The following is a 14694-nucleotide window of genomic DNA, read 5'->3' as shown; positions in this document are numbered from 1 at the left end:
CGTTCTAGACACCTTCTCCCAAACTGCTTTTGTTTCTTTTGCGATGTTTTTTTTCCCCCTGGAGAAGCTGTAGCATGTTACCTGCTGGGTGGGGATCCATCAGGCAGTTATGGCAGAAGATGCTTTGTTTATACCCAGGTTGCTGCTCTGTGCCAGATAACCGAGAGGCACTGAGAGGAGGGGTGCAGGCATCTTTATTTAGCTCGCTTTGCTTCGAGAGTTTCTTCTGCCTCAGCCATGGTTGAGGGGGAATCTGGAAGGACTTACTGAAGATGATAAAAGAAGGGTTGTACTCTCTGTTGTTGGGGTGCTTGTGTTGCTATGTGAGTCGATAAGCTGATCTTCTCTGCTACTCTGTCTTCCTTTGCCTCTCTGTCCTCCCTCTTTTCCATTTCTTCCTAAGTGTACTTGACTTTAGGGCCTCTAATGACCTGAGTCCTCTTGCGAGTCCCAACGACTTGGGCTGCTTGTGTGATTTTTTTGGTAGGGATGTGCTGTCATCTGTTCCCTTCTGTAGCTTTTCCTTTAAGGCTCCAGATAGATGGACAGAATGTCTGGCCCCTGTAACCCTGGTCAGTCACTTCTTTTCTCCTTTTTCTTTTTAAGGTTGAGAAAAATTGACAGCATCTTCATTTTTGGGAAACCTGAGGTGTCTGTCCTCTCCATCGGTTCAGACACTTTCGACATTTATCGATTATCTAATTTCTTAGCTGCAAAAGGATGGAACTTAAATGTCCTACAGTTCCCATCAAGGTGAGTTTGTGGAGACCAGTGGAGTGATGTGCGTAGCCAGGGTATGCAAGATGGTCGTCTTCAGGCCATGTAGCTCTCTTGATTTGCTGAGTGGCGTTGTCCATATCTGATAAATTGTGTGTAGACTTTTCCTCTGCAGAGAAAGAATTACTTTTGCAATTCACTGCAGTGAGGATAAGGCAATAGTAATTTTAATGAGCCTGGCAGTGGACATATCTGAGGCTCCCTTTCTATTTACCTCTGTCTAGTACAAGCAGAAAAATAAATATAGCCAGGGCTTTATCTCATATTAGTTAACTGAGGGTTTGTAGCTTTATTTATTTATTTTTAGTATCTTTTTGCTGCCCAGTGAAGGTAATTGAAAGAACAGTGAAGGGCTGATCATTTTCAGTGATCTTTCCAGCCTCGTGTAAAATGAATGTTTGCCAGAGAGTTTTCTTGAGTGGGTAGTTATTGTTTTTCTGTGGATAAAAGGGGCAAATGCTCTCAGATGTAGCTGCACTGAAAAAGCAGCTGCACTGCTACTTGCGAGTAGCCCTGTTCCTTCTGGTGGACGCTAACTTCCATGCTGTGGGTGGCTGATGGCTTATCTAAGCTGGAGAGGAAGGGGAGGGAAATGATGGCAAGGATCACCATGCTTGCAGGCAGCTGCATTTTTCTCACCAGAGGTACCTGGAACGAGGTGAGAAAATTATAGGCCTTTAACCATGTACGGTGAAGTCGGGAAGGAAGGAGGAGTTGCCATTTTGCAGAAGAGCTGAACTCTCTGCAGCTTGGTTCTAGCAAGTATTTTGCAGGGGTTACCTTTAATTGGAAGGGAGTCTTCTCCCATTATACTGCTGAAATGCAATTTTAAGGAGATACATGGTTGTCACTGGCCAGGGAAGGACTAAATTGCTCTCGGTTGCTCAGAAAATGTGGAGCTGTACATACTTGAAATGGTTAATCTCTCCCCTCTCCCCTGCCTGTCCAGCATTCATCTCTGCATTACGCAGTTGCACACGAAGCCTGGTGTTGCTGAACAGTTCCTGAAAGATGTCAAAGACAGCATTGAGGAGATCATGAAGGACCTCAACGCCAAGACCACAGGCATGGTAAGGAGCCCAGCATATAGTGAGGGTGTGTCTGGGGTGAGCCTGTTTCTCTGATGGCATTAACAATCCTATGTAATGACCTCCTCTTCTCTGCTTAGGGAGCCATCTATGGAATGGCCCAGTCTGTCCCAGACAGGAGCTTGGTAGCGGAGATTTCTCAGGCGTACTTGGACAGCCTCTACAGCACGGATGTTCCTTGCAGTGAAAAGCACATGAACGGCTCTCCTGGCCACCACTGACTGGAGTGCAACAATCGGTGCCTTGCCAACTAGCACTGGGGTGGTTCTAAAGGTTTCCTAGGGGAAGGGATTGCAGTAAGCCTTTGTTTCTACAATTGCAGGTCTGATGGCGGCTTGATCTTGAAAACTTCCTTCCCATCTTAGTCTGTTCTGAAATCTGCATTATTTTCATGCCCAACTTTAGTTTTAGGGCTTTCCTTCCCTTCCCTCTGCCTATTTTCATCATGACTATTGATGGTGAATTGAATGTCCATTCCACAACTCCAAATTCCTCAGGTATTCTGTGTGTCACTTCATTCCTTGCTGTTTCTTCTCCTCAGACCTGGTATTCAGCCGGTGTCCAGCCAAGTGTTAGATTTGAGTTCTTATGTTGTGTTCCAAAGCTTCAATCTTCTCAGAAGTTGAAGGTAGAAAATAAATTGAATATTTTGTTTTCTTTTGAGTATTCCTCCAAGCTACTGCATTTAACAGACTGTGCTGGGAGCCTTTTATCTATGTAATGCAGAGCCGATAAATTGGCAAAGGAAAGATAGTCATGTACTCTTTTTGAAATCCCCTCTGGAGATCTCAGTGAGACTGCAATCAATATCTGCTGAGGGGAAAAAAAACCAACACAAAATCCCTTTCTGGAATCTCTTGGTTTGAATAACAGCAGAAATAGAAACCAAGCAGGTGGTGTAGGGAGAGGAACTGGATGGTACTGAAAATCCTAGGTACATAGTAACTGTTTTGCTTCCCTGCCTCTTCTAGAAGACATGCATTTACCACCTAGAGTGCTTGTTGTACCTTGCACAATTCTGGAGGGATGTGCAAAACAGTGATTTCACTGTTCATAACTTGAAGGTTTTGCACTATCTCACAATGCTGTAGTAGAGTCAGTCAGGCCCTGGCGTGTGTCATGGCTAGGGACTTCATGTGCAAATAGATGGCACCAAAGCTGACCTTTTTTTACCATGATCTTTTAGTATAAAAAGGTGACTTTTGTAATAGTAGTAATCTCTGCTCTTTGCACTGATTCTTTTAAGGCACATTCTCAAAAGGGCATTCACCATTGTGCCTTGATGCTTCTCTGGCTTTTTTTTGTGGGATGCCAGGGAGGGTTTGAGGGTTCAGCTGTTGACTTTTGCAGCATTTGCTGCGGTCGTTTCCTTATGGTACTATACTGAAAAAAAAACTCAAAGGCAGACTGGCCTCAGAGAAAGTACACTTGCCTATAAGGTAGAATAGTAGTTGTACTGAGCCAAGTCCCTTCACAGTATTACAAAGATGCTGGTATAGCTCCGAGACGTAGATGATAGGATGTAGCAAGTTGGAGGTATTCAAGCCTTGGGCATATGGCTCACCACCCTTCCTATTTTTCTCCGCTGTTTTTATGGTGAGAGAGTTTTCCCAGTGCAACTGGTGAGGCAGTTGTGGTGCTAAGGACAAGCTAGAATCTCTTGAGTTATTAAACAGCAGTGGAGTCACTCCTGCAGGGCTTTCCCATCTGTTTCCTCTCAGCTTTGTGCATGCTACCGAGAGTTTCCCAAGCAGAGTTCAACACTTGGGAGAAGACTTCGTGCCACATCTGCAGAGTCTTGTGCAGGGCTTCTGAAGGCATCTGTCTCTCTGCTGTAGTGGGCATGTTAGCCCGAAGCTGACCCTCACTGGCTTAACACCGCTGAAGCACACACTTGCACAACAATTATACCATGAGAAGGTTTCTTACCAGCCACTGCCCAAACCAGTGCAGCAGCCTTGGGCCCAGTGATTGTGGGAAGAATACTTGCTTTTTAACAGGTTTATTCTCAGTGCTAGGAGACAAAAGTATTTTGGCCGTCTGCCCTTAAATTGATGACTTTATGCATGTCTCTGTGCCCTTTTGAAAACATCGCATTTGAATTGCCTGACAGTCTCTTGATGGTGTTACCAGCTCTGGCAGTCAGCATTTATGTTGGACCTATTTATTCTGTTAATGTCTTGCCAATGTGACCATTACTGCATCTCTGAGTTTGCTGTACTTTGGAGACAGTCTTAAGTGTCTGGCTACTGTGATGGTTCTCTTTTGAACCGAGATTTAAAAAACAAAACAAAACAAAAAAGGGAGCTACTCTTTTTGTTTCTGCTTTAAAAGAAAGAGGGAATGGATTGGGGTGGGGTTAAGGAGAGAAAAACTCCCTCCTCTTCCCTGGTTGCATTCTCCTCTGAAGAAGTAGATGGATCTAAAGGATCAGTGTTCCATTTCACATTTTTGGATGTATTTGAAGATGTTATTTGTAAGTCAATGTATTCCATTCTGGTCTTCACTTACTAGTAATATTTGTGGGTTTAATTATTTTATGTGTATTTGTTCTATACTGTAAATGTAATCTTCTGGTCAGGAATAGGCCACTGTAATTTACGGGTGTGTAGTCTTTATTCATCCTTGTCATATAACATGTAATCTGCATCTCCTTTATCATGCCAAATGGTCTTAGAAAAATGGTGCGATTAACAGGCTGTATAATTGTTTACAAGACAAAAAAGAAGAATTTTGTGGACTGGATTATGATCTGAAACTGGATGGTACTTTAGACCTGGAGGGATCTTTGCAACTATTAATTCCTGCGAGATTTCTGACTGTCAGGTTTTCCAAGTGAGACACTAAATTTGTTGCTTATACAAAGCACTCCCAAAGGATTTGCGTGCTCTTAGGTACTAGACTGAAGACTATCCAATGGGATGGACCAAGAAGAGGTGTGTGTGTCTTCATGCCATGGATTTCATCTGCACTTTTCTGATGATTTGGGGGAGGGGGGAGTGGAAGGGTTGCGTACAACACAATAATATCTCGCCCAATAAATACGCATTGACTTTTTAATGAACAAATGGGATGAGTTCATCTGATGGCAGTATTCTGTATTGCTCTAATTTGCCACTGTAAAACTGTAGGCTGAAATAGCTGAAAAGATGGTGAAAATGGGCCTAGTTTGTATTAAAATGGTGCATTTAGGTATCTAGGCTCATTGAACTCTTTATTTTTTTGTTTCAATGCTCATTTGAATGAATGGGGACCTATTGCTCCTGGTCTTTGCTCATGCACAGCCTAGTCTGTGGCAGGGAGAATGGTTTATGAATCTTACTAACTCTGCCCGAGGGCTGCTCTTTCATTCTGTCAAGATAAAGGTGGTGTCTGTGGCTACGTCTTGCATGTGGTGTTCAAGGATGCTGAAAATTGTCATTTAAGAGCTATGGATTTTCTCTTAATACTTTATAGAACTTTAAAGGGTTAAAAAAAAAAAGACCTGAATTGGGTGTTTGTAGTGTTTCTCCCAGACTGTTTTGCTGAAAGCAACTACTGTTGGTTTCACAGCAAATTGTTCCTGTTACACCGAAAATGCAGCAATTTGGCTGCAGACTCACTGAATGCAGAGATCATTGTGTTGCTGGACTGAAGATCTTACACCACCAAATTCACCTACAACCTCTTTCGGGAGGTATTCCCCTGTAAGCAGCCCCTGGCCCATTGCTGCCCTGCTTTCGTGCCTTTTGGTTGTGCCTTCCCTGTGTTTGTGCCTTGGCTATGGTACACTTCTGATTTTAGCACAAGCAGTTTTTATCTGATCTGTTTTGGCTTTGATAATCTCATTCTCTTTTAGACCCCGTTCACTTTGAGGTGCAGGCCTGCAAAGGCACGTGCCATTTCTCCACATTGCTTCATCAAGAAGCTTTTCCATGGCAGAAGCACCTTCTTGAGAGCAGTCAGGCCAGTATCTGCCTTGGGAAAACCTGTTGATGTAATTTTGACAGCGAGGCCTCCTTCCAAACTGATACCAAGTTAACCAAGACCTTTATTGTGAACATTTTCAGTTGGTATCCTACTAAAGGCCGGTTACAGTCGGGGTGAGATCACATACCTGCTTATAATACTGCTAGAGAGAGGTTACAATAATAACCAAGTTGCATGTCACAGTTGCTGGTATGTTCTAGAGAAACCAAGCGGTTCACGTACCACGTTTTAGGTAGAAAGCATATTCTGGTAGGTAAAGAAGCAATAGCAGAGTGGCTGGATGGGGTCAGGCTCTGGCAAGATTTACTGGTGCAATTGTGTAACATGACTCCTGGTAAAAGGGCGCGTCTGCTGAAAGCCCCAGGGGCTCAGCAGTTTGTGGGCTGGTAGCACACAGCTAACAAAAGGTTTAAGAATGGAAGTGGCAAGGTCAGAGATGGATATATGCACGGTGCCCAAGAAGTGCCTCCATCCATCTGAGCTGTGGTGGGGAGTTTGGCATGGCGTTAGGCAGTCTGGATCCAGGAACTAGCTTGGATGTGGGAGAAGGCCGCATGTGCAGCCGTCCAGGTGAGACACGGGTTGTGGCAGCGGCAGAGTTGATTTTTGGCTTCATGTGTCTCTCTCTAGTCAGGAGAGAGAAGCTGCAACCTGCTCGATGAAGCTGGCCAAGTTGATGTCTCGCTCTGATAAGCCTCCACACTCATGGGTGCTCAAGGTGATGTGAACCTAAACCAGACAGACAGACAGACCGACCAAGTGTTGCTGGCAGACAGAGCAGGAACGGTTTCCTCCAGTGCTGCAGACAGTTCGCATCTGATGAGGCAGGTAGTGCTATTACTTTCTCCAGACTTGTTAGCAAAATTTCCTGGGGTGGGAGAGGTGGTCTGGCATTTTGCCTGATTTTCTCCTTCCTACAGCTTGTCCTGGCCACAAGAAGTCACTGCCACCCCTGCCTTGGTTACAGCAGTTGGCTATGCCCACCTTTCAACTCATTCTTTCTCCAGAAGCTTTTTCCCTTGCTGCTACTTCTGGTACTGCTTTAAAAAAACAACCCCGATTTTAAAAAAGAGCTCGGTAGGCTCTGCCCACCTTCAGGCAGCTACTGCTCAGCTGGGCAGGAGGGACACCCCCCCACCCCACCCCCCCCCAACCAAAAACCAAAAAAAAGAGAGGGGAGGAAAGGATCTGTAGGTGATAGCTGTAGGCTGTCTGTGATATGCCAAGGGAATAGCATCCGAGGAAAGAGGTCCCACTGATCTGAACAGGATTTGCTGCTGCTGTTTTATGCCTCACAAAAGGGGATCTGTTCCCTGAAGAGCTCCGGTTGCTCCCACCATCCCTCCTTCTTACCTTATTGTACACATTGAACCATTCAGGGTGGTGATCCAGCTTTTCTGCCTGTAGAGCCACTCTGGTCATGAAGCCAAAGGCCTGCCCGGTGGAGTAAGAAGAAAAGTTAGCTCTGAACCACTTACCCTGCGATATATTCTTTTTCACCTCATTGCTATTAATTTTACACCACATGTTTCTAGGTAACCCAACCAAATGCAAGGCCTGGGATGTTCTGTATCTTTGTTAGGGTTTTCTATGGGTTTTGCTGTTTTTGGGGAGCTTTTCCCAGACAAACCATCTGCTGGGTTGAGCACTTTGGTGTCTTGGGCAGGTTATCTTGCTCAGCCATTACATTTCAGGAGAAACACGGAGGGGTTTCTTTGGCTGAGCCTTGCAGATGGGACTCCCTACTCTGCAAACCAGGTCTCCCACATTGTAAAACTCTGTACCACCGATGCTTATACCCGGTTGAAGTCCTTGAAGTGGAACTCTTTGAAGATGGCGTCTCTGCCTTCCACCTCGTTCCACCCCACGGCTCTCAGGTTTGGCAGCAGCTGCTCCCTCTCCTCCGCGCTCAGTCTGTGGGCTTTTCCTGCCTGACACCACAGAAAGGAAAGGGAAGAGGAGCAGATCAGCATGGCAGAGGTAGGATCAAGCAGATGCTCAAAGCAGTGAGGCATCCCATGGGTCATGGAATTAGGGGTCCGTGGAGGCAGCTGCAGACTGGGTGGGAGGGTTAGAGTGTGTGTGCGGACCTGAATTGGGGTGCACTGATGATAGGCGATATCAGTGCTGTCCTCTGCTCCCTGCTCTGGGTACATCCTACATGTACTGAGGTCCAGTGAAGTCCAGCTTGTCACTTTTGTCCTCTGACCTGCAACACCTACCTCTTTACCGGTGTATATATGTATTCATTATAACCTGAGGTACTAAGAAATGATGGCTGTGTGAGGTTAAGCTCCCAAATACATTACATACAATTTTCTGGAAAAAAAACCTGAAACTCTGTGATGGCTTCTAGAACTGGGAATTGCTTGCTTTTGAGGTTCGTGAAGTACCTTCCCGAAGCGGGAGGGCTTTATTTGCAGGTCATTTGCACTGGAAGCCTGCTTTAGAGGAGAAAGAAGTGGTGTGAATCAGAGAGATGAGTCACACTAAATTGGAGATCGGCTCCTTTTCCTTTTCAATCTCTGTTATGTTAAGATGGAGTTTAAGAGGCTGTTTCTGTCTTGAGTAACGAAGGGTAGAGGGGGGGATTGTGATTTAGCGTTGTCTTCCCCTCTTGGGCAGAGCTGCTATCTGTTTTTTAAGGAGGGGGGAAGCAGCAGTTCTTCGCTTTGGGGAGTGAATATGGGCAAAGATGAAACTAAAATGGAGTTCTTGGGGATAGGGGCTAGCTGAGCCAGCGTATCTTCTGGCTCAGTGGGGAAGGCAGGAGTGAGTGTGGAGGGGTAGTTGCTCTATCTGAAAGATGATGTTCTGGTGATTAAAATTCTTTCCTAGTGGGTGTTCTGATCTTTCACGTTGGTGAGGATTGTTGTTTCTCAATGACAAAGACGAACATCTCTTTGCAATTTGTTTTCCTTTATATGCTGTAGAGCAAAGTGTGGCAAGTTAGATATGAGTCCCAGCAAATACAGCTCACTGTTTCTTGTGGGTGTTTGCTCAGCTGTTTAAGATGCTACTTCTGAGCATCAGTGCCCAAGTGAAGCGTCTCAAGGGGCTGCTGACCAAAGAAGGCAAATCATCCTTTCCTGTAGTTCACCTCCTCACAGGCTGTACAAAACCAGAGAGGCAGCCATGGAGCTGATGTTTTTGCGGGTTCTTCTTTTGTTTTGTGTGTTTTGAGGAAGGATTGGAAAGATTATGCCCTATTCCCATGTTGCTGGGTCTGCTAAGCCATTGGGCCGTGTGGATGCCTACCTGTCTGCGTAGTAGTGACCCTTATGCTTAGAGAAAGCTGTCAGCTGCAGAGCACTTCACGAAATGGAGAGTGCCAAGGTGCACGCTGAACTAGCGTGGGATGGTTCCTGTCCCCTTGGCATCACAGCTGCACGCTCTCCCTCTTGCATGATGTTTGGGGAAAGCCTTCCTCGCCCATGCATGCTCTGGCCTCGCTGCTAGTGTACAAACTACCTGTGCCACCCTTCAGTTTGTGCGGTGGATGGCCCCCTGCCAGCCCCGGCTCCACCACCCGCCACGCTAATGTCAACCCCATCCCTTCCCGAGCTCTGGGTTTGGAGGGAAGGTAGTGAGTAAACACAGCTCAGCGCAATAAACCCTCAGCCGTTGCCCTTCTGTGCTGATGGCGTGATAAGCCGTTGCGGGTAGCTTAGCAACTGGATAACGTGGGGACGGAGGCTGGCTCTGCATGGGGCCACTGGCAGGGGGGCACCTGTGGGGGCTGCCCTGGGGGACTCTGATGGGAGTGGGGTAGGGGCTGCACCAGGTTTCGGGACCAGGGGCTGAAAGCTCCTGCTTGGGTATCAGTGCTAAAGAGAGGAAAGGCTGCGTAAAGCCGGAGCTGTTGCTTGCCTGGAGCAGAGAGGTATGGACACAGGGGGCTGGGTGCTGAGCCAGGCTCCTCCAGGCAGAGCAAGAAACCAGGCTGCTTGGAAGGGATGTGGCTTATTTGTTCTCTGAACCCTTTTCTGCGTCGCGACTACATGGGAGGATGGGCCCCGGGGCTTTTTCCAGGCCCAGCTCCTCTCTGAGAGCCCAGTGCCAACGGGAAGCATGGCCAGGCTGAGGTTTGGCCAACAGACCACATGAAAGCCAGCTCCTCCGGCTGTGTTTTGTGATGGCAGACCCTCTTCCTGGAGCACCCTTCATGCTCTCCACCCCGCTCCCTTCCTTCCTTCTCCACCCCAGCACATTGGCCAGCCTGCTGTTTTTGTCAGTATGGCATATTAATGCTTTCGTGTGCACTTACTCCTTTAAAACACACTCTACTCATTAGGGAAATTTAATTATTTTGTTTTCTTTTGCTGGCTCTCAAGTGCCAAGGCATTGGGATTTTTTTTTTTTGCCAGCAGGAAACCAAGTAGATGCATTGTGCAACCAAGAAAAAGGAACCAGCATGGGAAATTGGGACAGCTTTGGGCTTTCTGGAGATGAAACAACCCTCTCTGCTCAAACTAACATCTTGCCTTTTAAGGGTGACTTGTCACCTAGGAGAAGGTAAAAGGGACAGTCCTGGCGTGAGCAGGACCTGCTGGTGGGGCTGGAATGAGGTATGCCACAAGACCCATGGTCTTTTGCTCCTGTCCCCTCCGCTGCCATGAAAAAACTGATTTCCAGCCGGCCAGGGTGGGTTGCATGGGCCATGCAGACGGAGCATGCGTGGGGGTCATACTTGCCAGGGCAGAATTTGAGCGGGGGTCACACTGGCAGTGCAGCCTTGCTTATGGACCCTTTCCCTCCCCCTCGCAGAGGAACCAAGCCTGCAGAGCACTGGCTTTGGTAATTTAGCAGCAGCCGGCGGAGCTCCCTGTGTTACTTATTAACCACAGTGCAGAGCTCTGCTCCTTTCCTCCTGCCTTTTCTCAGAGGCTGGAGCTGCCGCTGAGACGCTCCTGCCCTGTCCTTTGCTACTGCCTGCAAAGCAACAGCCGGATTTCCCAGCAGCGACTTACCATTGCCCGCGGGTCTCCGTGGCCTCCGTCCCCGGTCCAGGCTGGGTGGTGCACGTCGTACTGTAGCCCAGTGGAGCCGTGGCTTGTCCGGGGCGGCAGGAGGCGTGGCGAGGGGGCCGGGTCCACCCATGCTGCCAGCGCCTTTCCCGATGCTGCCCGGCAGTGGTCACCCGCCTGCGGGGCCCTACCGGGCCATGGGGCTTGGGGGATGCTAAAACAGGGTCTCTCTCTATGAACCCCTGCATGCTGAAGCGGTGATGCGTCCACCCCTGAACCACCCGCCCCTCTCCTGTAGGGTCACTTTTTTAACCTGTTGCACAAGCAAAAGGCAGAATGGGATGGAGAAGGGGCAGTTAAAGCCGGTACCGCTGGATGCTGCTGGCAACACGTGATGAATGTGACAGTCATCCTGGCTGAGCACACGTGTGCCTCCCAGCCCTTTGAGCTCTGTGCAGTGATAATCGCGAGCTGAGGACTGCATTATCTGGGGACAGCCTGGATTATGTTGCAGCACGTGGACCAAGAGACAGGGTAATGGGGGGAGTGTGTGCGGCACAATGCTTCTGAGCATTTTTAAGGTGTTTTCTCCCGTTGCTGAGGGAACCGTGTCTGCACGGATGCCGCATGCTGCTCCCCGGCGTGTTTTTGCTCTCCAGGCCTGCCGGATTTGTGCCCATGTCCTGCAGCTCATAGTCTGCTAAACCCACTCACGTGATGGGCAATTTTCCAGTGCTGACAACAATTTTGTACCATGCTGATGTATGTGGTAGACAGAAATTCAGCACCCCGCTATACCCTCATGGCTTTCTTTACCCTTGAAGCAACTGATGCTGAAAATTTTTTAATATAGTGTGACATACCTCCCTTGTATGTATTCTTGTGCACATTTTGTTTTCTGCTGTTAGTGTTCGTGGGTGCCACAGAGATGATTTGTTTCTCTAGCAGGCAAGTTAGAGGGAAGCAAATTCTTCCTTTCCTTTTTTGCCCTCTATAGATTTGCTTGCCAGGGTAATGAAAAGGAAAAATGAACATCTTTTGTGTCCTGGGAGACCCTGAGTGTCTGTCCGGGGAGAAAAGACTTGGAGAGCAACGCAGCACCTGAGAAGAAAATAATTGTGTGCAGATATGAAGCTGGAAGCTTTGATATGGATGAGAAGAGGAGGGGCGCTGTATGGTTTCCAGCGATGAAATCAGGAGAGTGGGATTGTTTGTAAGGGTGGGAAAGGCCAGCAGAATATTTTCTTGGCATAAGTTTGAATTGCGGGACTGGCAGTTTCATCAGCACAGCCCAGCAGAAGCGCCCCTGTAAATAGTGGCATAAGCAGGAGGTAAAGGAAGCAGTATTTTCATGAAGTTGCAGGTGGAGATAGGGGTGCTGCAGATAACAGCTATGTTCAGGGGATCTCAGCTGCAGTTTTCTTGAGAAAATGCAGTGGCAGTTTTGATGGTGACTTGTCAGGGCCTCAAATGCGCCTTGGCTAGGTGACACTGCCTCTGTTGGCGCCTCTATTGATTTGGAGATGGGGGAGGAAGCAGATACCCCATTTCTCATGGTACCCCGCTTTTCCTCTGTTGGATTTTGTTCCAGCACAGCTGGGAGCCGATCCTGTTTATCTTGCCAATACATGTGCTGCCAGTACAGAGCAACTGACAGACACCTCAGCTCATTAGAGGTGAGAATTTCTGTGGTTGGAGAACATTAGGAGAAAAATGATTAATTATACTGTGTCTACTGATTACCCAGCTCCTTTGTAATGGCATTTTCTCTCCTAGGTTATAAATCAAGCCTTAACTGCCAACCTTACATGTGAGAGATCTCTTGCAGAGGGATGTGCTTTTGCTGAAGAGTGTCAACAGGGCAGTTGTGATTTTCCTCCATCTACGGTGTGAAATTGTGGCCGGGGGGATCCTTTGGCTGACTCCAACTCCTGAACCCCTAAGTGCATGAAAGTCCCCCTCTGCACAGCTTTAATTTCTTTTTGAGATGGGACTCTAGATTTGCTTTTAATGATTAATTGAGTGATGTTGGGCAAGGTGTTTGCTCAGAGCAGTTTGCAGCCCCGTGCAAGGGGCATGCTTGTTTACTGGCAACAGTTTTGTTTTTTTTTTTTTTTTTTCCCCCCCTTCCTTGTTGTTTAGTTTAGAGCTGTGCTTCTTTGGGCTAGGTCAATGGCAGCTAAACCCACATGCATGCATTGCTTCTGTGTATTTGGAGGGAGGTCTCATATCACTCACTATTATTATTTTTATTTTGCCAAGACTTTTTTAACAAAATGTGCCTGACCCTGAAAGCTGCTTTGGTTGAGATCCATGTACTATCTCCCACCTCAAGATTTGCTTTTTGAATCCCCCCCCCCCCTTTCTCATTTCACATTCCCTGAAACATTTTCATGATCCCTTTGAGGGAAGAGGGATACTAGTTTCCTCCTCTGAGAGTGTTGGCTGCAATGTGTGACTGCTTGCAATCATGTAAGAGATGTGGAGAGCTCCCCTTCCCTCCCCAGGAGAGGGAAGATCCCTGCAGGAGCTTAGGACTCTCCAACACAGCAACAAGTGGCTTTTTTTGGTGGTTTTTTTTTTCCCCACATGGTTTGATATTTTTTTTCCTTTTCTATTTTTTTATTTCCCTACAGTCTGTGCTGGCTCCTCACTTAACAGTATTAAAAATGTGCTCATCTTCCTGCAGGTGTGTTTTTTCCCGGTGTCCCTTGGGAATCGCTGACCCATGGGGTTAGCATTAGCATGGTTCAAGTCACGGTAAATTCACTCTGACTTTGCATCTTAGGCCCTCTCATGAGACAAATGGGATTAACCAGCAAAGAAAGTGGTGGCTTCTGCCATCTTGTTTGCTGCAATGCAAGTTTGTATTGGATGGGCTGTTAGCAGACCTGCTGACTCAGCAGTGGGAATTTTGCTGATGACACTAGCAGAAGGACTCTTTATCTCAAGCAAGGTGCAGTTACAGGACTGGGTGTTTGTTTTATATTGTACTTTGGAAGAAGGGTACGTGTCCTCCAGCACTGCATGGGAGAGGTTTGTCTGTCACATCTGGGATGGACCCAGTGGAGGTTACTAAATAGAAAACACACAGCATGTGAAGATCTCCTGGGCTGAAAGTAGGTAAAGGCAGAAAAAGGGAGAATCTTCCTTTGTGCTTGCTCTGTTCTTGCATTTCCCAGGTCTGCTTCTAGCTGCAGCTAGAGACAGAGTGTGAACTAGACCCTGTGTCAGGATGTTCCTGCTCCTTAGAGAAGGCCTTTAGAAAATCCTGGGTGTGCTGTTAGTTTGCTTCACCTTTAACTGATGCGCTTGGCTCTTCTTCAGGTCTGGCACCACCTGCTGTTCCTTCTTCCCACCCTTCGGGAGGGAGAAGGGCTTGCTATGCTTCACCTCTTTTCCCTGAATGGGGAGGCCCAGGGCAGTACGACTGTTAGCAACCCACGAGATGGGGGAACAGATTTTTGCCTGGTGGGTACTGAATTGTCCATGTATTTATGGCTTTGAGGTTGCTCCTGTGATGAGACTGAAACTCATATGTTGTGGGCAGGGGGGAACAACTACTTAGTCAGCAGGGAAACAATTAACCAGCTGCAGTGCCTCAGGAATTAACTGGGAATACATTTTCAGAGTTTGCATCCATGCTAATGGCTTTTGAGTGAGTAGCCTGGGACAGGGTCACAATCCCCCGGTGAACCTCAGCCCCCAAAGGGTGTTTTAAAGCCAGGGTGAGCCAACCTCTTTTATCATTGACTACTCTGCTGGTATCTGAAGCATTGCTTTTGTGGCACAATAGATTTAATTAAAGAGTTTGTTTAGCACTGGAGGGGATTTATGGCAGTTGTGACAAGTTTAAGTTGACAAAAGCGCCCAATAAATAGAGATGAATCGTT

At 47.3% G+C, this 14694-nt stretch overlaps 2 protein-coding genes across 2 annotated transcripts in view; one reads left to right on the top strand and one right to left on the bottom strand.

Moving 5' to 3' along the window:
* Window positions 1-5057, top strand: part of SGPL1 (sphingosine-1-phosphate lyase 1) — a 28676-nt gene extending 23619 nt beyond the window's left edge. Inside the window, exons 12-14 of the mRNA XM_009290554.2 lie at window positions 607-753; window positions 1727-1847; window positions 1946-5057. Of these exons, the coding sequence (XP_009288829.2) occupies window positions 607-753; window positions 1727-1847; window positions 1946-2086 (409 nt within the window). The 3' untranslated portion in view covers window positions 2087-5057. The remainder of the gene's footprint in view (window positions 1-606; window positions 754-1726; window positions 1848-1945) is intronic.
* Window positions 5058-6464: 1407 nt separating this feature from the next.
* On the bottom strand, window positions 6465-11212 carry PCBD1 (pterin-4 alpha-carbinolamine dehydratase 1). The gene is made up of 5 exons (XM_009290585.1): window positions 11171-11212; window positions 10805-10978; window positions 7634-7765; window positions 7188-7268; window positions 6465-6563 (listed from the first exon to the last, which is right to left on the bottom strand). The coding sequence occupies exons 1-5, from the start codon at window positions 11210-11212 to the stop codon at window positions 6465-6467; spliced, it is 528 nt and encodes a 175-aa protein (XP_009288860.1).
* Window positions 11213-14694: the final 3482 nt, after the last annotated feature.

Source organism: Aptenodytes forsteri, unplaced genomic scaffold, assembly GCF_000699145.1.
Source record: "Aptenodytes forsteri isolate BGI_AS27 unplaced genomic scaffold, ASM69914v1 Scaffold349, whole genome shotgun sequence".
In the NCBI taxonomy this organism is placed as follows: domain Eukaryota; kingdom Metazoa; phylum Chordata; class Aves; order Sphenisciformes; family Spheniscidae; genus Aptenodytes; species Aptenodytes forsteri.
This window is presented reverse-complemented; position numbering and strand designations above follow the sequence as displayed.

Excerpts from the sequence above, each read along its gene's own strand:
- PCBD1 (XM_009290585.1), bottom strand. The coding sequence starts at position 11,212 with ATGACTGTCACATTCATCACGTGTTGCCAGCAGCATCCAGCG. Across the intron at positions 7,269-7,633 it reads ACTTCAAGGACTTCAACCGG|GCCTTTGGCTTCATGACCAG; the intron begins GTATAAGCATCG and ends TCCACCGGGCAG. Across the intron at positions 6,564-7,187 it reads GGTTCAATGTGTACAATAAG|GTTCACATCACCTTGAGCAC; the intron begins GTAAGAAGGAGG and ends TGTCTGGTTTAG.